This window comes from Enoplosus armatus, chromosome 4 (assembly GCF_043641665.1).
Source record: "Enoplosus armatus isolate fEnoArm2 chromosome 4, fEnoArm2.hap1, whole genome shotgun sequence".
NCBI lineage: Eukaryota > Metazoa > Chordata > Actinopteri > Centrarchiformes > Enoplosidae > Enoplosus > Enoplosus armatus.
In genome coordinates, this window is record NC_092183.1 from 11,339,566 (window position 1) to 11,362,150 (window position 22,585).

General features: G+C 41.9%; 2 protein-coding genes across 2 annotated transcripts in view; both read right to left on the bottom strand.

Annotated features, from left to right (window-relative positions):
* Positions 1 to 7,683: 7,683 nt before the first annotated feature.
* On the bottom strand, positions 7,684 to 9,067 carry atoh1a (atonal bHLH transcription factor 1a). Its single transcript, XM_070905047.1, has 2 exons — positions 8,812 to 9,067; positions 7,684 to 8,513 (listed from the first exon to the last, which is right to left on the bottom strand). Exons 1-2 carry the CDS (start codon positions 9,065 to 9,067, stop codon positions 7,684 to 7,686), a joined length of 1,086 nt encoding a protein of 361 aa, XP_070761148.1.
* A 6,587-nt stretch (positions 9,068 to 15,654) lies between these two features.
* grid2 (glutamate receptor, ionotropic, delta 2) overlaps positions 15,655 to 22,585 on the bottom strand; it is a 441,727-nt gene continuing 434,796 nt past the window's right edge. Inside the window, exon 16 of the mRNA XM_070904482.1 lies at positions 15,655 to 16,113. Within this exon, the coding sequence (XP_070760583.1) occupies positions 15,655 to 16,113 (459 nt within the window). The remainder of the gene's footprint in view (positions 16,114 to 22,585) is intronic.

Genomic DNA, 22,585 nt, shown 5'->3' on the forward strand with positions numbered 1-22,585 from the left:
CACTATGAAAAGGAGCGGAATCAAATACAAGCAAAATCTCCTTCAATATACTGTATCCCTCACCTGAGTAGGGCAGCTAGCTGAAAGGAGATCTACGGGGCAACTGTACAATGGGCCCAGGGAGGACAAGAGAGGAGAGATGTAGTTAACTTAACAGGAGAGTGGGGGCAAAAATAGCAAGGTTTAGTTAGAAAGAGAAAGGAGAGGAAGGAGAACCATCTTCTGCTACCTGCTACAGATTTCAGTTATTTAGATTCTGGTTCTGCATTTGACCTTTGCACTGACATGAGGACATCAACATCAATCCTTGTCATCATTCTACTCTTCTTCTTACTCTTCTCCTAATCCCCGTTTTTGTTCTTGTTCTTGTCCTTGTTCCTTCTTCTTCTTCTTTTATCCCCTTCTCGGATGGGCCAATGGTGTGTGTTCGTACACTTTTGCAAGCAAGCGCGCAAGACTATCCCAATTCTCCAAGCCAAAGCACAGTGGGTTTGATGTGACGTTCACCCACAGTTAATCTGAGACTGCTAGGAAACAGTATTTGTATCAACTAAATTTGAGCCGAATTAGGTGAAGTCTATATATGGGTCCTTTTGGTCATGTGATGACTATTAACTTGAAAACTGTTACACCATACTTACATGTATATTCAAATTCTACTCTAACTCTTCCTCCTCTTTTTTTTCATCATTATTAATGAATTAATCCAATCTTTTGGTGCAGGTACCTGTCATGATACCAAAACAGAGTTTGGTCACCTGGTTACTCATCAGAGTGACAATTCGTGACATTTCGCCCATGTTCTTGTATGTACACATGTTCGTGCAGTACACATGAATCTGGCAGATTGCCAGCAAAGGTTACGTGTGGTGATATGACCGGTGTCAAGTGGATGGGCGGGTGTGTGTGTGTGTGGGTGGTGGAGAAACCCTAACGAATGCTCACGTGTGGTTGAGGACATACACTCACATACACACTACCTCTCTGCCCTCTCACCCTCTCACACACCTCTCATGTTCCAAGGTGTGAAAAAGATGGAAAAGCACCTCCAGCCAAATCACTTCCGAAAGCTTCCAGAGGTTTCTTTTCATGTGTGCAGCGTCAGTCAGAGTGAAGGTCTCTTCCCCAGCTGAGGAGGGACGGCTGCACGCTCTCGGTAACCTGACCCTGCTGGAAGTCCTACTGTGTCAAAGGGAGTAAATAGCTTTGCAGTCGAGGTGTTTCCTATTGGGAAGTATAACTACACTACACACACTCACACGAAAGGTGCACACACACACCCATTGCAGTCGAGGTGTTTGCCTTGCATTTTACAAATAGTAAATCAAAATGAAAGTCAGGTTTACTGGTTAATATGAGGGAGAATTAAACATCACAAAAAGATATTAAAACAAGTTTTAGGAAGTGATTTAAAAGATGATACATGTGACGCACACACACACAGAATTACATAGAATAACATGCACGAAAAGATACATGCACACACATCAAATCTTTACATCCTCAAACATGCAAATCAACCAAACACATTCACACACACACACACACACACACACACACACACACGCAAACACACACAAAGCCATGTAACTGATTCCGCAGGAGCATTGAGCACTGTGGATAATTGGTAGCACCATTGTGCTGCTCTTCAATGGGCTGGTTACCCAAGAAGCCTCATGTTCGTGTTCATGTACATTTGCTTTGAAGGTGGCAGACACAAAGAGCTGAGCCCTGCCCAGAACAAAGCCCTAGGAGACCCTGCTTCACCCATAGACTTCTTTCATGGAGAGAACCACAGAGATAAATGATCTTCTTCCTTGTGACAGTGTGTGTACACTGTGTGTGTGACAGTGTCAGCATGTGCAGGTGGACATGCTTTCAGGGACGGGCTGCTTGTCATCATAGAAACCACAGGATGTATTTTGTCAAAATAGTTATCACCTCATCTTCAGAAGATGTAATGCCCCCAGCTTGGGGACCCTTTCAAAATAAGGGGAACAAAAGTGTGTAATTTTACTTTATAACACTTTAAATGATGTCAGTACATTTTAGACTTTTTCTGTATGCACTCATTTTGCAGAAGAATTACTGTCATTACCTAAACTCATGTTGTTGGCTGTTGCTTTAGATATTTTAAGCCTCTGGTTAAACGACAGTATTTTACTTTCTTTCTGAGTCATGAACAATGAGATTTTTTCTCTCCAAAATCATTTGGGAACCCACTCTGTTTCAGCAGTTCAATAAACTTTGATGTACTTGTCTTTTGGATTTAGTTGCATTATCTCAGTATGTTGAGAATACATTTTATAAAGCTTATTTAAACATTTTATACACTTTCATGTCATTCTCATTCAACCAGTGGGGGAAGAATTTCACGGCCATACTGCTGATCCCTTTGTGTTACTGCAAAGCTTTTTTTTCCTTTTGTTGAATTCTGGGAACTTTAGAACTTAAAACATTTCAAAGACAAACTCTAATAAAAGAATTATTGATGATAGAATCATTATTTTACTGAATCTCTTGTGTCTTTTTTTAAATTAAGAACATCTGTCAAAGTAATACAGTAAATGGATTGAGCTTGGTGCAGCTTCAATGTCTGACTCATGTGTGTCCTGATCACCTCCTCAGCTGAAAAGGTCAGTTTGAGCTGGTCGCCTCTGGGCGCTGCTTTGTAGCAGAAAGACTGAAGAGGAAAAGAACTAAGGGCTCCTTTTTTCCAATTAGATTGCTCGATTAGCACATGAAATGATGTAGGTTCTTGTGCCTGCATAAGTTCTTTGTTTTTTCCTGGGTGATCTAATCAAACAGTACTTATACATGACTTAAATTCCCTTAAAGTAGTGTAACTTTTAATTATGACTTTTTGTTTTAACTGTTTTTTGTTGAGTGTCCGTTAATTATTTTGTAATTGTGTGTTTTACTGTAAACCCTGTCTGCAAACCAAGATTCTTTTTCAGAAACTTGACTGATAAGAGTTGCAATGTCAATAATGATGCTCAAAGATCATAACCGAATACATTCATAAATCAGCTGACATTCATAAAGCACAAATATTGAGTTGTATGCATTTTTGTCAAATATCCAAACACATTTCCAAAGTTTTGCAGGTCCCTCTATAAAAGACATTGAGACTGGTGCTCATCAGAATTCAATGTACATTTTGCATTATCTATATGATCTGGCTCCTACTTTCAAATTTCAACAGCGTTACACAAAAGATAACTTTGCAGATACAGATGCTACAATTCCTGTGACTGTGTGTCACAGCACTACCAAGGAAACTCATTAACAATTAATAGCATCACTGAGTTAGAGCATGCAATGCAACAGGTGCTCATTGCATCACAGCTGCATTGTGTGTGTTTGTGTGATCACTATAGGTTACGCTACAGTACATGATAATACAGGGCTGTGGTGGCTAATGAGAGGCAAGGGCTTTAGGGTAATTCAAGGGAAAGATTACACAAAGGGGTAGTTATGGTTGTCTGTCTTTAGACCGAGTTACAGTTGGTTGAATTGAACTGAACTGAACCATGAACACTGGGCTGAACATACTTTAGTGATCAAGCTGTAAGTCTGCTTAATCTATCTATCTATCTATCTATCTATCTATGTCTGTATCTTGCTTACTCTTACTCCCTGTAAATACCCATCATGTCCCCCGTTGCCGTTGTCTCTACTCTCTCCTTTTCCCTCCCTCTCACTTATTATTCTGTCTCTATCTGCCCATGGTGTCCTCACTCGCCACCCTCTCCCGCTCTCTCTCTCTCTGGGACAGCAGATGGAGACTATGGCCCAGTTCTGCCTTTTGTTCTGGGTCCCCAGAGAGACCCGTGGCTTTTTGGACAGCACACAGCTCGGCTCCCCATATCTCATACAAAATGCAAGGGCCTTTCTTTTCATTAAAAAAAGGAAGCTGTGGAATGCACATATTCTGAATATATTTATTGAAATGAGCATGACTACGGAGGGTTAAAACATATTGAACGCACCTCTTGACTTAAGAGTGTTTATCACCTCCTGACTTCACTGGAACTTTCTCTATGAGTTTTTTCATGCAGAAAATTATGTTATTTTAGTTCTTCTGGTGCACTTAAAACTTATTTGCCACAGCAATGAGTTAGAGAGAAATTCCTCTTCTGAGCCTACCACTTGGTGTTCATGGCATTGTGTGATGGATAAGAACATGTATCCTTGTAAGGCTGTTAAGGTGTGTTAGAAAGGTAAGGCAGGAGTTAGAACATGCAGACAGGTAGAAGTCGATTTATGTCGTTGTTGAGCAACTTTGCTGAGAAACAAACACAAAGACTGCCAAAAGACAGCAAGGAAACAACTGTGAGGGAGGCAGTGTGCAAAATGTGAGTTTGCCCTTTTCTTCTCTTCTTTTACTCACAACAGCCTACACACGCGTCAGTGCATCTCAGGTTCTCCATAACTCCACCACTCTGTTGTTATTTTTCATAACGAACATCCATGCGTAAATAATTAATGTGCGTGCAACAGTGAAACCTCAACCTGACCAGCATCCCACCTGTTGAGGCTGTTTTTACCTAACACTTTCTATACGTACCATTGGTTAAAGAAATAAAGCCTGTTAGCAGTCATTATCATACCACCATCAAGACCAAATATAAATGCTTGTTTTTCATTTCAGAAAAACATTAATGTCTCTAATTTCAAGACTCCAATAAGGCTAACTGGAGTGCAAAGAAAGACAAATGTACCTTCTACTGAAGTCCTTACATTAAACAGCTCTAGATATTAAGATGAAGATAAGGATATGGTATCATTAGAAGTTGTGGTGAACCATGAATTTAAACGCAAATCTTATGCAAATTCGTCTCAAATGCCAGGCTCTGTTGGTGATTTACTTATTTGCATAGCACACACGAATAAAAAATATAAACGAACGTTTCTGTTGAAATCTAAAACTGTCCTCTTTCTTTTGCAGAATGCATATCGGTTACAGCTTATAGTTTCATTTACCTCATTTTCCACCTGTGGTTAATATCAAGTGAATTCAAGGGAAGTTCCAATGATTGTTCGCACCTGATCAGAGACGAAAGTATATTTCAGCAGGCTACATATTGTGGCTTCATCAAATGTAATATATTTTAAAACCCGCCGTAATGATTTCCCCTTTATTCCCCCAACAGACAACAGTAATTTGCTGATATATTTTTACAGTGTGCCTTTGAAATGTTTACTGAAACTTGATCCCATTTAACCGCAACACGAACTCGCTGCAGATGGCTGTCTGATCATACTCAGATACAGTTCTACCTGCATAAATTCTGTTAATAATTTAACACAGCATCCTCATTATATTTCGCTTTATTCCCTGCCTTCAAGAGGCGAGCAAAGGGGCACGGATTGTGATTGGCTGAAAACAGTGGGTGGGGGACAGAGCAGTGACAGGTAGCAAACAGGTAGTTTCATAAATAATTTCGAAGTATTTTGCTTTTTTTTGTACCACGCCCTTTTGTCCGCCAGGCTTTTGAAACATTGTACATGAGTCGCAAATGGAGAGCGAGAAAGAGAAAGAAACTCACTTGAGCCTGAGTCACGCAGCAGGACAGGTTGCCAGAGCCAGTGAGAGCGTGGCGCGTGCGTCTACGTCCACATGCGCGTGTTTGTTTGAGCTGATGGAGAGAGAGAAAGAAAGGAGAAAGATTAAAGTAGAGAGGAGGAGGTGTACCGACGTGTGTGTGTGTTTGTGTGTAGGTCTTTCTTTATTTGAGAAAGTGTGTTCCCTCTCGAGTCAGGTCCTCGGGGACACGGTGGGGACCCGCGAGCGCTCACCAGCTGACAGCGCGTGCTTCATTGAGGCCATCCAACACCTCGGCCCACGAGCCTGCCAACAATAGCCCGAAATTAATGCACACTCCCCATTACCAAATCTGGTATTCACCAAATGGACGACATGGCAACAGTTCAAGAAAAAAAAACTTTTCGCCGCGGAGAGAAGTTTGTTGCAAGAAAACACACTGTGCTATAATTGAATGCAGCGTTTCTCTGAGTTACAGTTGCCACAAACTTTGCAGTATAAAACACTTAATCAGGACTGTAGGCCAGGGCGCGCGTGCACCTGCAGCATATGGCGAGCGAGCGTGTGTTGGACACGTTTCACGTCGCTCCTAGTTTACGATAAGTTACATAAGAGGAGATCAAGTGTTGAAAGTTTATTTACTTTAATGGAACTGCCTATTGATGTGGTTTGAAGTACAGATATTTCCCCCGCATCACTTTGGTGGTCAAACAGTCAACTGTACATAAACATTATTATCCCTTAAACCTCACCCTGTTAATTTACTGTGACTTAGACTATACACTTTTAAAACATAGGCCTATAGGCTACTCATGAAGGGTACGGCACTGCAGATGTAAATTTCGTTAGCCTATATGCTTCATATGAAATTTCTAAAATAAAGGTAATACAACATTTGCATTACCTTTATTTTTTTTATTAATTTAATCTATAGATAAATCAACCTATTTTCAAAACCCTTATAATAATATAATGTTTATTATTATTATGCTATTGGTCACTATAGGACCCTGTTCTGAGTCTGAAATAAAGTTTGAATGCAATTGAACTGAACGTAATAGCTTAGAAACCATGAGCCTGTTGTAACAAGCTTCATTGACCAACCATCACAAATAACAATTATTATTATTATTATTATTATTATTGTATTGGGAAAAGATTTAGATGGAAATATACAAACAAAATGTATTTTGAACAGTTGATGAAAGAGTTCGTTGCAGTTATCTAAGAAAGGTGCGTGGAAACAACAGAGACAAAGAAACATTACATTTTCGTTTGCTTTTTTTATTCCCAAAATCAAATTAACGTAACAATACATGGCAAAATGATAGCTTTCCCCCCCCCAGCAAATTTAACTGTGGAGTTATAAAAAGCTAATCAAATGAAAAATATCGGCAATAAATATATGTCAATTAATCTCATCCAGTGAAAGCAAAAGACACACAAGTTCATCTGAAGATACAAAAGAAAATACAAAAGAAGGCAGCAATGATGGCTACATTAAATAGGCTATTTGTATGGAATTGGCAGTACTACACTAGCAAACAAAGCAAAACAATATTGTTTATGGTTTGAAAACAGAAGTCGCATTTCTCAAGCCTCTGGCTCGTATATTTTTAAAGTGCACATCATGAACTTTTGAAGTTGCAAAACAAAATACATTATACATACAAATCAACGAATAAAAACATAAATCACAACAAAATCATATTATAGCTACAAAAATGCTTTTTACATTATCAAATATAAGAAATTATCCATAAAGTTATGATTTTGTGGAAGACAGCTTTTTGGTCGGAGTGACGTGGGAGATACCCATGGCAGTGCTGCGCGCGACATGGCAGAGGGGTCTTCCAGCCACGTCTCCATGGAAACTGGAAATTATAGGCTATACGTCTATTGGCAGAACCGAATTAGGCCTATCTCACATACAAAATAATCTTTAGACTATGTAACAAGTCGATAAAATAGAATTATTGTTAAAAATTGAACATGACTTTTTCAAAGAAGCAAAAATTTCTATCCTCTTGAAAATGCGTTTTGTTAGCAACAGATAAACTGTATGATTGACACGGTTTACGGACATTACTTTGTTGTAGGCTAAAGTGATCCTTTAGTCTGTTATTTTTAATCATTCAGAAAGAAACAGTGTGGTGATGGTGTCTGCGTAGCTTGAGTTCTGAAAGGTCATCTTCTTCACTTGAGTGGAGCTCCATCGCTATTTCATCCGAGTCACTGAAGTGGGAGTGCGGGGAAAACTCCCCGTCGCTCCGGGGAGACTCTTTCCTCCCACCTCCGACCGGTGCGAGCGAACTGCCTGCCCGAGTGGAGGAGGAAGGAGAGGGCGAACACATAGCTTCTTCAACCATGGCGGAAAACGAACCGTCGTCGAAGGAGGAGCGGAAAGGCATCCCGCTGACGTGGACAGGTAAGCTGCTACCTGAGACGGGCACGGCCGCTGTCCTACAGGTTGTAAGGGACGGGGAAGCCCGGTCCTTCGCCCCGTCAAAACCAATGGCGGATGAAAGCATGATGCCAGACTTTGGCGAGTTGTTATTGTTGGAGACGTCGTTGTCGCTGCTGTTGGAGGAGGCCGGACCTTCGAGCAGCTCAGCCAGAGCGTTGATGTAAATCTGCGCCATCTGTAAAGTTTCATATTTGGAGAGCTTCTTGTCGTTGTCAAATGCCGGGATGACGCTGCGCAGCTCGTCAAACGCGTGGTTAAGTCCGTGCATCCTCCTCCTCTCGCGCGCGTTGGCGGCCACGCGCCTCTGCTTCTGGACCCCGCCGACCGGTTTGCTGGACAGGGCTCTCTGTCTCGTGGATGTCTCGTCCTCGGACCCGGTAACCGTGGCTTTAAGACGGCACAGGTCCCTGACTTTGAGCGAAGAAGAGGAGGGGCTCTTGGCAGTTTTTCTGTAGCTGGGAGGGCTGGGATGGCCCGAGGACTCCGGGGAGCCACTCTCTGAAAAATGAAAACAAAAATGTATTGAAGTGGTCTGGTTTGACAACAACCTATAATGAATGCATATGCTCTTGCGACTTTTTTTTAGTTGTTAATCAAGCGCATAACAATGCTTTAATAATACAAAATAAACGTTGCACTTAAGCTGCCTAAATAAAAGGAATGCTCCTTCTGCCTATTTGAGACCTCCAGTGCAAGTGAAAGGACTTAATCACCACTGCAAATCCCAGTTACCTGCTGCAGGTGATATTGCTTTGAAATGTTTCCCAAAATCGAATTCATAAGCGGCGTTTCTCACCGTGGTAGGAGCCGGTGCTCGGGCAGGGCGAGTGCAGCAGGTAGTCAGGTGAAGTGGCGTGTGCCGCGCAGGTGCCAGAAGTCTGCACCAGAGCCAGCCAGGCGCGTGGGTCACTACCGCTGTCCACGAGCGTCAGTCCAGGTTCGTAGCGGGACTCCTCGAGCTGGCCCACCACTCCCGGGCTCTGCTGCAGAGAGTCGAGGACTGCCACCTCCCGTGCGCCCTTGCTCCAGTCTTCCATACTTCGGACATCCATGTTTCCAAAAAACCCAAAAGTTAGGTAGAGTCAAGCCGACTAGAACTTATTGGTAAAAAGCTCTTGGAGGCACGCACTGCTATGCTGTCGCACTGTGTGAGTATGACTGTCGCGTGCGGGACTCCTTCTCTGGTGTCTCAAGGCGCTGCGTCGGTTTAAAAAGCGGCACGCGTCTGGGAGCCCCCCTCCTCGCGCTGGTCGCGTGTTGACGTCCAATGAGAAGTCTCTGTAAAGCCCGAGAGAGGTGATTATGGCCCCACGAAGCCGGACTGTTTATGATAACGTTACAATTTAAAGAGTGTTTAACGCAAGGGAGGTAAGGGGAACCTCCCACAGGACGCACGTGCATGGAAGGTGGTTTTAGGTAAGGAGCGTGGACAGCGCGAGACTTGAGCAGCTGGGACAGAATTCCTACCTGTCCTTGTACATCTCGGGCATGGCAGAGGGAGGGGGAGGAAGGACAGGGAGCTGAAGAGGTTGAAAATGGTTGATCTGCCACCATCAACTGTCTAAACTGTGTCCCGTGCACTTAAGTTTGTATCCCATTGGCAGCAGTAAAACCTGATCAGCTCAACGCTTTCCACCAGAACCCCCTAACTGCAAAGTTAACCCATCACAGTCACTATTAGCTAAGACAACTGAAAGAACATAATTGAACAAAATATTTTCCCTAAATCGACTCAAAGTGTGGGGCTTCATCTCAATACAGGCTCTAAAGATGTTTTCATTTCTGCATTTGTTTGTAGGGACTGCATTTCATCATTAAACAGTGACACAAATGTAGAGAATAAGTTGTAGAAGTTAACTAAGTTGAGGGAGAAAAGCATGATCAAAAAAACATTTGCAAAAAAAACTTTGAGCTTAGTAAAACTTGACCAGAGAGAAAAAAAAAGATACAAAAAAAAACAACTTTGCGGTTCCTGGGGCTTGCGCGCTCATTGTCAATTCATTCATTCTAAGATCATCTCCAGTTTCCATTTTTCTTTTGTAGAGGGTCTAAAACCTTTTGATCCAGCTCTCGGAACGCCCTGTCGGTAAAAAGGGCTTCACAGGGAACGGAAACATGAGCAGGGGTCTCGCGCTCAACACTGTTTCCGTACTGACACGAGCTGTGTGTGGCGCGCGGTTGCAACTGGACACAGTGAGGAGAAAGTACACACACACACACACGCATGCACAGAAAGACGCAAACACACACGCTGCCGTGACAATACAACTGATCGTATTTCCTTATTTATATTTTCAATTCATTGTCAGATGTTTTAATAAGAGCTCTGAACACAAAATTTAAAAAAACAAAAATTATAGCTATTTAGGAAACCACCTGCAGTCTACTGACCAAAGCGACCATGCCTACTGAGACGCAAACTTTAGGCCTAACCTGGCAAATGAACAATAGGCTAATTGCTGGGTGGAAATTGGCTATTTAACCAAATTGCCGCGGTCGATTTGGGATAAGAAGGATATAGACTCAGCTATATGTTAAATACAGTAGCTCAATGTATGAGGCACAATGATCGGGGGGGGGGGGGGGGGGGTTAGCCTTCCTGTTTCTACTCCTGCCCTGTCCCAGTTTTGTTGGCAACATTAAATGACCTAATCACAAAATTCAGGCCAAACGAAAACGACAGTATAAGCAGCAGGCTATGACCCTGTCAAGTATCACAATGTTAACATAACAATATAATATATGTCCATATTCCGAAAAGACGAGACTCCAGTCCGAAATTGTGGGAAAAACACAATTTGTGGGAAGAAATCCCATAATTTCAGAGATAACCCGACATCAGTCTTTTCTAGTTTTATTCATGTATTCATCATGGGGACGTCTTGCGGGCTAGAGGTCTGGCGCCGAGCGTTCGCCCCCTCTTCCCACCTACAAGCCCCCCATCCAACGGGCCGGGCCGGGCTCCTGAAGCTACCGACAGGTTGGATATTGTAGCTGGCGATTATTAAAGTGTCGCAGCCACAATGGACACTCTATGTTCCATTGGTCACGCCTGGGGGGCTCCTCGAGGGAGAGGAGGTGGGGGCTCCCATTCCAATGCGCGAGAGGAGTCTGCGTGCTGCCGCTTCTCATTCCCGTCTCCCGGGAGACCGGGGCGCGACGGGCACGAGACTGGAGTGAGGGGAGCTGGACAGGGATTTCAAAACTTGTAGCCTTTCCTTAACTCACTAAATCCATGATATTGTTTTTGATAAAGTGCCAAAATATAAATGTATCTTGAAGCTCTAAAATGAGCCACACCAAGAGACCTTTCTGGTATCTAAAACTTTATGAGTTTTCCACATAAATAAAATCGAGATCATAAAATGAGTGAAGTTTCATTTCTTTTAGACAGTGGTGGAAAGTAACTATGAATGTGGCATAAATAAGCAATAGATGAGTGAGTTAAGTTTTACTTCACTACCTTCATTTGACTGCTTCAGATACTTTGAAGATCAACATTTTACATACACAATATATAATCAACTTACAAAGTATGATCTATTATTATAGAAAAATAAAAATCTCCACAACCAGTGTGGACACAACAAGTGTTGGGCAGTACTAACCCAATAATGTAAGATAACACTTATTTGATACTTTAACATTTTGCTCCTAATACTCTACTTAAGTACAATTCGGAATGGGTTAGGGTTACTGAAGGTAGCTGACTGATTTCTCCTCTGACTTGTAGGTGCAATAAGAATGTAATGTCTAGCTTGACTTGAAGTTGGTTGTTGCTCACTTTTGTCCAGTGGAATTCAAAGCATCACCAACATCTGATAAATTAATCTCTTCAATAATTATCTGTCATTCATCTTGTTATACAGCACAAACTGAGTCAAGTCTGAAAGAGAGGGGGGAGCTCTGACAACTGGAAGAGCTAAATAGTGCCACTCTCTGGTTAAAGTGGAGAACTACAATGTAGTGCTCCATTGAACTTGACAGCAGTCGTCCTCAGCAGTGTGCCTATCCAGCTGTTAACAGCAGTATACAAGCCTTTGAAGTGATCGCCTATTTGAAGTGAAAGACACAAAAGCTTAACTCATGCTTGAACGTAAAATCTATTCCACACATGCAATCATCTCAGATCAGCCAAACCAATTTAAAAATGTTATGATTGGATTTTATATTTCCCCCTTAACTTGTTCCCGCCTTAAATCTATTAGTTTTAGTCAATTGCAGCTACAAGGACAACAAGGGATGAAATCATTTCCCATCTATTATTAAATGACACCCTGCCTGCATCAATCAGTTTTTTACCAGTGTATTGGTTCTGGATCAATTGGCTCTTTGAAAATTAAAAGGTCAAAATGACACTGACATGCAAGTTAATGAACCCCCCAAAGGCCAGGTTAGTCATTATTACAGGTGCCAACCTTAAGTGTTAAATGTTTTTTTGTTGTTGTTGAACATTTGTTGCAGAACGATAAATGTTGATAAAATAATGACAATAAAAGAAAAGAGAGAGTGAGGGAGAATCTACGCTAAAATCCTCCAGTTAGAGGGATTCTTGAGGAAAGCAGGACTACTTACCAGAATGGGGGTCAACTTACCAGTAAGATGTACAGAATTAGTAACCATTTCTTATGGAGAAGAAGACAAGCCACATACTCTGAAAACAGAATGCTGTGGAGAGGAGAAACTTTGCCATTTTGTCTGGAAAAGGAAGATGTTAGGTCGTCTGGGACTGTTGTGCCTCTGTTCACCAAAAGAAAATCGACTGTCACTTGTTATGTGGAAGGTGCTTGAAAGTTCTGCTTTCATGATGTACATTATGTTTCTGAAATTCACCTCCTTTCACACATGGTTGTCTGGCAAAAACAACAAATACCATCCCACTGTAGAAAACCTGTTTATTAGACAAATTATACACAGAAAGCTTTGCCACTTGTAACAGAGGCCCCAGTTTGTTCAGTTTTTGAATAATATGCAACACATACAACAAAATAGGCCTATATTAAATACTGTACATCATAAATTTTTGAAAATTATCAAGTAAATCCTGTAGTTCTATGTATGAAATTAAAAATGTTAACAGATAGCGCAAGAGCAAGTTTGTGCATGCTTTCTTTTTAATCAACTTGCCACTTTTTGTTATTTAGCCAGCAAAAAAAAGAAACAAAAGAACTCAGGATGACATGAGAAAAGCAGAGTTTGTGTTCATGTGTTTATGTTGACCATGGGCAGAACAAGGGAAAACCAAATGCAGTAATGTGACTGCTAAACCCAACACTAAAGCTCATCATGATATACTCTGTTCTTTTTGTTAAAGAAAAATAGCATCAACATGTAAAATATACATTTTTATAATGTCTCTTTCATTTATACTAAATAAAACCTTTTAAATGTCTGTGTCCTATTTGTCATTCAATAGCCATACTGTAGCCTAATATAAGAAAAGAATGCCTAAGAATGCTTGCTTCAAAACACTGTGGCTTGACTGAGTTTTCTACGCACAACATTTTGCAGTTTTAGTTCTTAAAGATAACAAACTGAAAACTTGTTCTAAACAACTAACATTATCAATTATTAATACAGTGTTAGTGAAAAAGATTTGGTTCCATTTTACCACCCCAACCCCTAATCCACAAAATATTCCTTTTACTGCACCTAATGTACCATTCCCCTTCACCACCCCAAAATGCACCTTAATGGTCTCATTTTAATTAATTGGCACTTTAAAAAAAACAAGTTATATAAACAGTACCCTTAACATTACAGATATGAAATAGAAGTATATTTCGGACTCATCTCATAAAAGGCAGCCATTGGGACCCGGTGGCCGTTGACTCTTCGTGACATTCCAATGACCCTAAAGCACAACCACTGATTTGCTGCTCTTAAATGTTTCCAGTACACGGTGATATTTTGGGTTTGACTGGAAGTCGGGAGGGTACAGCTAGCTAGTTGACATATAAGGCCTGTACTGAAGATGCTGTTGCGATGGCTTCTCCTCATAAACTCCATTTCACCACTTGAACCTGATAAGAAGTGATCGATGAACTCGAACATGACATGACCTTACAGAGTGACCTTTAATCTTTTAAACACCCGGGTCATGGCAGCACTAAAATTAAGCAAAACAAAGAAAAAAATCAAAAGTAAAAGTTTGAATGACTTAATGATGCAAAACCAGAGACTACAGCACTCATTTAGCAGTTTTTCAAAGTTTGCTGAGAGAAAAAAACAAGTAGACAGCTCAGAACAATGTTATTTTTTGTACTTCCTGACCAAAACACATTCCACGCATTAAAATCTATTTTTTTCAAAAACAAAATTCAATAAAAGACATATAATAAGCATAAGCTTTTTGAAGTCTTTCGGCTTGTCTTTTATGTTTTTTTTTCTTTAAGTTTGTTTTTTGTATCATCCTTTTTACTATCCCCTCTGATTGGCAACCAGTCTGATTAGAGGATCTCACCTTGACTTGAAAAGCAGATAGCACAGTACAAGTGAGAAAAGAAAAGGTCAGATCTACATACAATCACTTACAGGTCTGTGGGCACTGGTACAGTGCAGTGGGATTGACAAAGAGTCTTTAATGTGCATCAAAATGGTGAAAACAGTTTCAGGCTGATGCACCAAAATGGCAGAAATAGTTTAAGATCGACACACCAAACTGGTGATTCTACAGTGTCATATTGTTGCACTGTCATGGCATTTCAACAGTTTCCAGACCGATGCACCATGATGGTGTCAGCATGTGTTCAGCTGTAAAGTCTTAGGTCTAGTCAGTCCACCATGTGGACACCATCTTGGAGATGATTAGAACACATTTAGAACACCAGGTTTTGGTGAGACAACACCAGAGAAGAGAAAACTCAGCATGGACTCCCACATAGTGAAAAGGCAGAGAAAAACTGGAGAAGTGGAATCATCCAATATTCACTGAGATGGGGCCTTTTCAAAACTGGAAGGGGCTGCTGTATGTATTCCAAGGGCTATAGACAAAACTATTGTTATATATGCCTTCATAAAATAACTGCCCCACAATTGCTTACTAGTGTGAGCCCCTTTGGAGTTGTTTAATGGATAAAGACACCACTAGTCATCCACCAATGGTAGCCCTGGAGCTCACAGGAATATAGAAGTGTTTCCTGTGGTTGGAGTAGTATAAACTACACCCTCCGAGGTGGGGTTTAGATATTAATAATCAGGTCATTTCAGCAGATCTTCATTACATGAGGCAGTCCTCATATCATGAAACAGAAACAATAAAAAAGATCCCCTTTCACACGTCCCCCAAAATAATCCCCCAAACAATCACAAGAACAACAACAATAAAGCAAAGATTCAAGCCCCCCCTGCCCCTTCCCTTTTTGCACCTCACCAGCATGGTTTGCAGGAGGATAAGGAACGCCCCAATAGACCTCCACCTCCTTCGTCTTCTCCACATACAAAGTGGACACCCCTGGAAACACCCAAGCCCAAATTGAAAACATAAAGATTCCTATGTACACAGACCTCTATCTTCTGACTGTTTAGCTTAGCCATAATGTATTTGTTCTACCATCCCATGAACGACCCCAGCCAACTCGCCTCCTTCTTCTCCTCTTCCTCCTCTTCCTCCTGGACCAACTGTATCCCGAGCAACTCCTCATATAGAGGTGCCCCTGTCTGGATCATTGCCATATCCAAAGTTGGGTCCTGGACCTGTGGGCTGGTAGGGGATGGAGGACATTGTTTTAATAGGGCTGCGGAAGAAGCCACCATTGGGGGCCCTCTGCCTGAAAGGGCCGACCCCGCCAGTCCGGTGGTCCTGGAGAACACCTCCGCCGCCGCCACCGAAACCAGCGGAAAATCCAGCAGCGGCTTTGGCAGAGAGGCTGCGGCTGAGGGTCTGGATCTGCTCGGGGATGAAGGTGGTGGTGGTGATGTGGGTGTTGCGGAAATCGCTGATCTGCTCGAGGGCCTGGCGCGCTGCAGGCAGTGCATCCATGTCAAGGGGCGTTAAATCGACGGAAGAGGTGGAGAACTGCTTGTGGGGGCTTTCATCCTCGGTGCACAAGCTGTTAACCCGGCGGTGTAGGTGCTCCAAGTCGATTTCCTTATCATCCTGCAGGTGGGGAGGGGCAGTGAAGGAGTAGGACAGAGAAGAGGAAGTGGTGATGGTAAATGGTAGAAGGGAAGAGAGGTTAATGGGAAGGAAAGGTAATTGGAAAGAATATGAGGTGGGAAGGAAGATGTTGGAAAGGAAGGATGAGGAGGGATGTGATAGGAGAAAAGTCCAGGGACAGTGTTTTTTATGGGAGAAGGGGATGAAGGAAATGGAGTAGGACAGGATGAGAGAGTGGGAGGAGGGAGATGAGAGGCAGGAATCAAGGAAAGTTGGATAAAGGAAGGAAAAGAGAGAAAGGAGGTAAAGGAAAAGGAGTGAGGGTAGTGCAAAAAGCGGAGTAAGGAAATGGAGAGAAGAGCGAAGGAAACAGAGGAGAGTGTGTGCAGAGAGGATATATTTTGAAAAAAAGAGGAAGTGGACAAGCATGGGATGCATTTGTATTCAGCAATAGGGATGTCATCCATCCAACCAGTATAAATGGATAGTAAGAACAACAGTGAAAGCAGAGAAGGGTGTTGGACAACGCAGATGATGAAATAATGAGGGCAAGACGGCATGCATGTGGCCACCAAAAGTTTTGGCACAATTAGAAATTAGATTTAAGTTGAGGTAATTGCAGTAATTAAGTGTGAGAATGATAGTGAGGGTGACACAAAATAAAAATGACGATTAAATGTTTGATGGTCACAGGGAAACATGGACGTGACAGGAAGCAGGGAGAGCAAAAAGAGAGGAGGGGAAAGATGGAGGGAAGGATAGAGAAGCACACTCTGAGCTGTGGTCAGGATATAAAGGAGAGAAACATATACACACTTCTATAAGGACTTTAAGGGAGTGCAGATAATCTGGAATACACACAGAAAACACACCGCCGTCATGCTGTGTGCTCTGCGATTCCAGGGTGCAGGGGTCTAGAGTCATTATAATACTATTACACTACAAATACAACTTATATTATGGAAGGCAATCCAAATGCTCAACAATACCTTACTTCTCTTATGTATTTGTCCTGCTTCTTCTTCCTGTATTGCACTCTGGCCATCATGCCAAATAAATCACATTGAGATTGACATCTCATTTTCAAGTGAATTTTTTCCAGGCCACATCCAAGTCATTGCTGCAACTGTTATGGCTTATTTAACAACTGCATCATAGAATGTAGATGATTTAACTTCAATCAAACAATGTTTAACAGCCTTAACCATCTATTCCACCTACACACAAATCACATACATTAACTTAAGCTTTAACTTATCTTACAGTATAAGTTAAATGAAACTTATAACGACTAGATTCACATATGAATAGCTTATCCACATAGTCTAAAGGATGGTAACACTCAGTGAGAGGTGTTTCATGCTTTTACTGGATAGGGAAGGGTGGACCGTGGTGCACAGGAGCTTGCAATGAATGAGGTGAGGATATAGAGAGGAGAAGGCTTATGCGAAAGGTGTTAGAAGGTGCTGGAAAGACTTTTTTTCAATTTTTGCATTGTCCACACACATGTGGCAATGTGCTTCTCCAGCTTTACGGAAGGGAAGGATCTCAGAGGTAGGTGGTGGGAAAGTGTGGGGTGTCACACAATTTTTGGTATCTAATTTTCGTGTTTCACACTTGATGGAAATATTGTTTGGGTAAAGTCAAACAGGGTTTTGTGAGGAAGGGAGTCACATTATTGAGAGTAAAAATAGAGTCACTGACCGTGTCCTTTGGGTCTGGGGGGTCTGAAGGGGGCTCTGGACCTACTGTATGTAGCTCACGGAGGAGGGGACCAACAGTGGTGCCCCCTGGTTGCCATCTAAGGAGGGGACAGTGGGAGGAAGGAGAGGACGAGGGGGCGCTAACGTTTGTCGTGACACTATCATACACACACTAAACGTTTGAGGGAGGGGGTATCGAAAGGGTAGAGTTGGTATCACAGAAATGGCGGGAAGTGAAAGAGAAGAGTGAATCACAAATGGTCAGTCTACCGTCTGTGAAAGGAGACTAATGGGTAACTACGAGGAGTGATCAAAAGGGACTGAGGCAAGGAAAAGTGGAAGGTTTTCCGTGGAACCTGAGTGCATTTATATTACTGTGAAAGGAGGCGTATTGTTTTCCTCCATTATAAAGCCCACTGTAACGTTACAGAAGAGAAGTCAACACTGAACCACCCAAATGATCATAATCTACATACCTAAATAAAATACTAAAAGTCTGAAATGTATTTAAATATACATCTCTAATTTATTGTGTACTGCAAAGACCTTAATTCAGAGAACAAAGCCAAGTTTAGAACAAATTGGTTTGTGGTTTCATTTTATAATTTGAGGTTTTATAAAAATCTCTATGTTACATAAAATAAATACTTCATTGCAGGGGTACCTGCATATATAACTTTACAGAGCATGTAACTTTGATTGTCTGGTCAAAGATGATGCTCTATTTGCTTCTAGATGGAAAGACAGCACCCTCTAATGGCAGAAAGGCATCATTGCTCACATAGTCAACTGGCAACATGCCAGGTATATAAACATTTTTCAAAGAGCTGTACAGCTTAGCTATACTGTGAACACCAAAGTTTAAACCCAACTCTTTGATGTCCATCATTTCTCCTTATACATTACCATTCATATATCATGACATTTCAAATAGCATCTGTCTACAAACATTACTAACCAATGATTTATTTTTATCCTCTATTGTATATATAACCTTGGGGTGGGAGGTGAGGTGGTGAAGGTGGTCATTCTCATTTTGGGGGTGAGCTCGGAGGGGTTGGTGGGTTCGTAGGAGTGCTGCACGATCAGGGCGCAGGGAATGTCGCAGCATGCTGGGGGCTGGTAATGGGTGGCGGTGGGAACAGTGGTGTTGGCAGTGTTGGGGGTCTGGTTCTGGGTCTGACCGCCCAGGGCAAGAGGGTGCTCGTTGGGGCCGTGAGGGCATGTATCGGCAGCTTGCCTGGCAGACGGGCCATCTGCCTGCGTCTGGTGTGCATGTGTGACGTGCGCATTTGGGTGTGTGTGAGCAAAAGAGACAGGAGGAGAGACAGAGAGAGAGGGTGATGGAAGAGAGATGTGGAGTAATTCATATAAATGTGTTTGTATGTTTGTTTGTTTGTGTGCATGCAAGTTGAGTGAGAAGATTAAAACAAGCGCCCCAAAGAAGCCGAATAGACACACAGGCAGACAAACAGCACACGGGCAGAGACAAGAGAAGGCATGAGTGACCGACAAGATCAGGCAGATGGAAGGATGGTAAGGTGGAGGAGAGAGAGAAGTCAATTGGAGAGACAGACGGGTGGGGAGTGAGCGAGAAGAAAGACACGGCAGTCAGTCAGCACACACAGTTAAGCAGGTCGTTCTGTGTTGCGTCCTCAGAGAGACATTCACACAGTCGTTATATACCTGGAAAGGGGAGATGTTTAAATGGCATTTTGTATTGCTCTCTCCCTCTCTCTCTCTCTCCCCCTCGCCCGCTACACCCCTCAACACAGAGTACTTATCTACAAAAACAAAACAAAAAGGCAATATGAGAGCTTTGAGCCACAGAGACACAGATCATTATATAGAGTTAGAACGAGTAGGCTGGCAATTCCCATCCAAACCACAAACTTCAAGAGGTCAGCTGTTTTAGGTGTACCAAAGAAGATGATACACAAGGAAGTGCCTGCTCTTCTCATGCTAAGTCTACACAGATTATATGAGATATCAAACATGGTCAAAACCACAGATGTTACCATTATGGAAGAGTTCTGACAATGGCAATTATTTCCATTTTGTCAATATGCAGCACTACAGTCACTGTCAATTTTAAACTTTTGGAGATGAGATTGATTCCAATGACAGAACTCTTTCATACAAACCTCCGGTAGAACATATATATATAGGCCAAAAAGGGTAAAGCAATACAGCCATCCTGCTATGAATGAAATGGGCCTCAGGCACTCATCTGGAAATAGCTTGTCAAAAGATAATGTCGAAATTTAGACTAGCTTCCAAAGCAGTGGTAGGGGCACCTTGATCCATTTTATTCCTTAGATATACTGCGCTATCACTACAAACATACATAGGCACCAACCCAAAGTGAGTTCAGATGCTTTTGAGCACAGTAAAATAGTAGCAATATAGAAATTGTAGATAAAATGCATGTTTAAGTGTTACCAAATAGGATATATTCAGGATATAAGAACTGTAGTCCACTGTAGTCATAATCTATTTAACTCTAAGAGATCCCAAGATAGCAGGGACGACTTGCAGGTAGACTGTTAATACACAGTTACATAACCCCCATTTATTATGGGTGCAGATCCTTGTCAAATGTGCTCAATCATGATACATTTCTCATCATTGGTGACCCACATCAGTCGGCTCTGTGGAAATGTGTGTGTTATTCGTGTTTGTGAGTGTATAAGCCTGGTAGTAAAAACTCATGAGCAAAATGTTGACATAGAGAAGCAGGTTCATAGATAACAATGTCAGCCATTCCACAACACACAACACAGAACATATAGCACAAACACCAACATATAGCCAACAGTCAAAAGCAGTTACCAGTATGAATGTAAAGGCACATACAGACATGTACAGTATGTGGTTATGCATGTTTTAGTATGTATAAGAAACACAGAGACACAAACACAGCTTAGTATTAGAGTTTGAAGAGTGGATTGCGGGTTTTCATGTATGCAGAAAGCATGTGCATATGTGTGTGGCAGGTGGGGATGGTGTATTCGCCATACAATCTGATGGATGAACGTAGTCATGATTTGTTACCGCTTTCAAGTGAATTGCATCCCTCTTAAGTTGTGTATGTGTCATAGAGAGTCAGATAACCTGATTCTTGATTGCTGCTGGTGAGAGAAGGAACGAAACATGAACTGAAAACCACCGGGGGCTCATGAAGCATGTTCAAAAACAAACTGAACAAACATCCGGCATTAATGGGTTTCATGATATGGCATATCCGTTATATTGACACAAGCCTGACATGACAGCAGAGGCGAGCTAAATGTGAGGCAATGATGATGTATATGCATGCATGTGAGAGTGCAAACTCATTGGTGTGTGTGTGTGTGTTTGTGTGTGTTACTGCCATATTGGGGAGGCCGTTTGTCATCTTCAGAAAGGACAAAATGAGGACGAGTCTATTCATTTCCTAACTAGAAATGATTAGTACTGTCAGTGTACTTTTGAATACACAATCCACAGGTCTTGTTCAACAATCTGTGACAGGGAAGACCCAACTGATAATCCCAACGACAACTATATTCAATGCACATCAATCGTTTTTACATATGTGCACATTTTAGATTAAGCCAAGGGGAGCTTTAGATCCGATAGTACGCAAGTTCTATGTAACACCAAGGTTTTAGTGATTTCTTGATTTATTGCTCGCCATGATGGCTCAAAAGCAATATTGTCAGTTTGTCATAATACATTCAATGATAGTGGAGAAAACCATGTCAATTACTTTGTGGCTGATATTAGCCTGAATTCTCTATACAGTAAGTCTATATATGTCTTTCTGGACACAGTAACTCGATGCGTTGGAGTAGGGCATTGGCAGCAGAGTCCTCATGCCAAGTCTGCACTCCCAATTCATACTCCTGGTGCCAATGTATCTTAATAAGCCAAGTTTTCTAGGCCCATGCATAAAAGAGTGGGTCACCAGGCTTTCCTATTTTATGTGAGGCTCGCATAAATGCATGCTGCATGCTCTTGGCTCGGTGTGACGGTCTCAAGTGGAGTTAACATTCACAGTGACGGCAAGACAGAGGCCAACGAGTTCTTCATTTAAACTGACAGAGAGCAAGGTGCCTAGTGGAGTTAATTACAAGCTTTATGGTTTGCTTCACTTTATTAATTTAACTTTAGGAAGTTGGATGACATTAAACACACTAGACTTACTCCATTGGCCATGACTAAGACCAAATTGCATGCAGAGGCAGAGTTTTCCCCAGTCGATAAAATGCAACATATGCAATTTATCTAATTAGCTGCTTTGAAGTTGACTTCAATTTGTCTTCCTTCCTCCACTGAGTCAGGACATACTGCAGTGGTCCCAGCTTGACTCACTCCTGTTCTGTTCTCAGAAACCATCTTTGCAGCTGGTCACCCATTTGGAAAAATTCTGCACAGATGGCAATTTGAGATCTGAGTATGGTATTCCCACTGTTTTTACATATATTATGACATTTTAGGAAGTAATAAGAAATTATATCTCAGCCAAATGAAAAACTTTGATGGATGAGGTGAGGTCTATTTTTGAGTTGCAGTGGCCTTTGCAGACAAGTTGTCAGTCTTACGGTCGGGGTATGCTTGAAACAAATTAATTTGTATGACGTGTTTTGCCTGAAGGTAAAAGTGTTCCTTGTCCCAAACAACCACATTCAAAGGCGGGGTGAAAAGCTTGCTGGCATAGAGATGGGCACAATAACTGTTCAAATAGGGATAAAGGCGCACAATTTGGGACAGTATCTCCACAAAGG

Bases quoted from the DNA above. Each gene is read 5' to 3' on its own strand.
- atoh1a (XM_070905047.1), bottom strand. From the start codon at position 9,067: ATGGATGTCCGAAGTATGGAAGACTGGAGCAAGGGCGCACGGGAGGTG. The intron at 8,514-8,811 runs GTGAGAAACGCC...TTCATTTTTCAG, and splicing joins GAGCACCGGCTCCTACCACG to AGAGTGGCTCCCCGGAGTCC.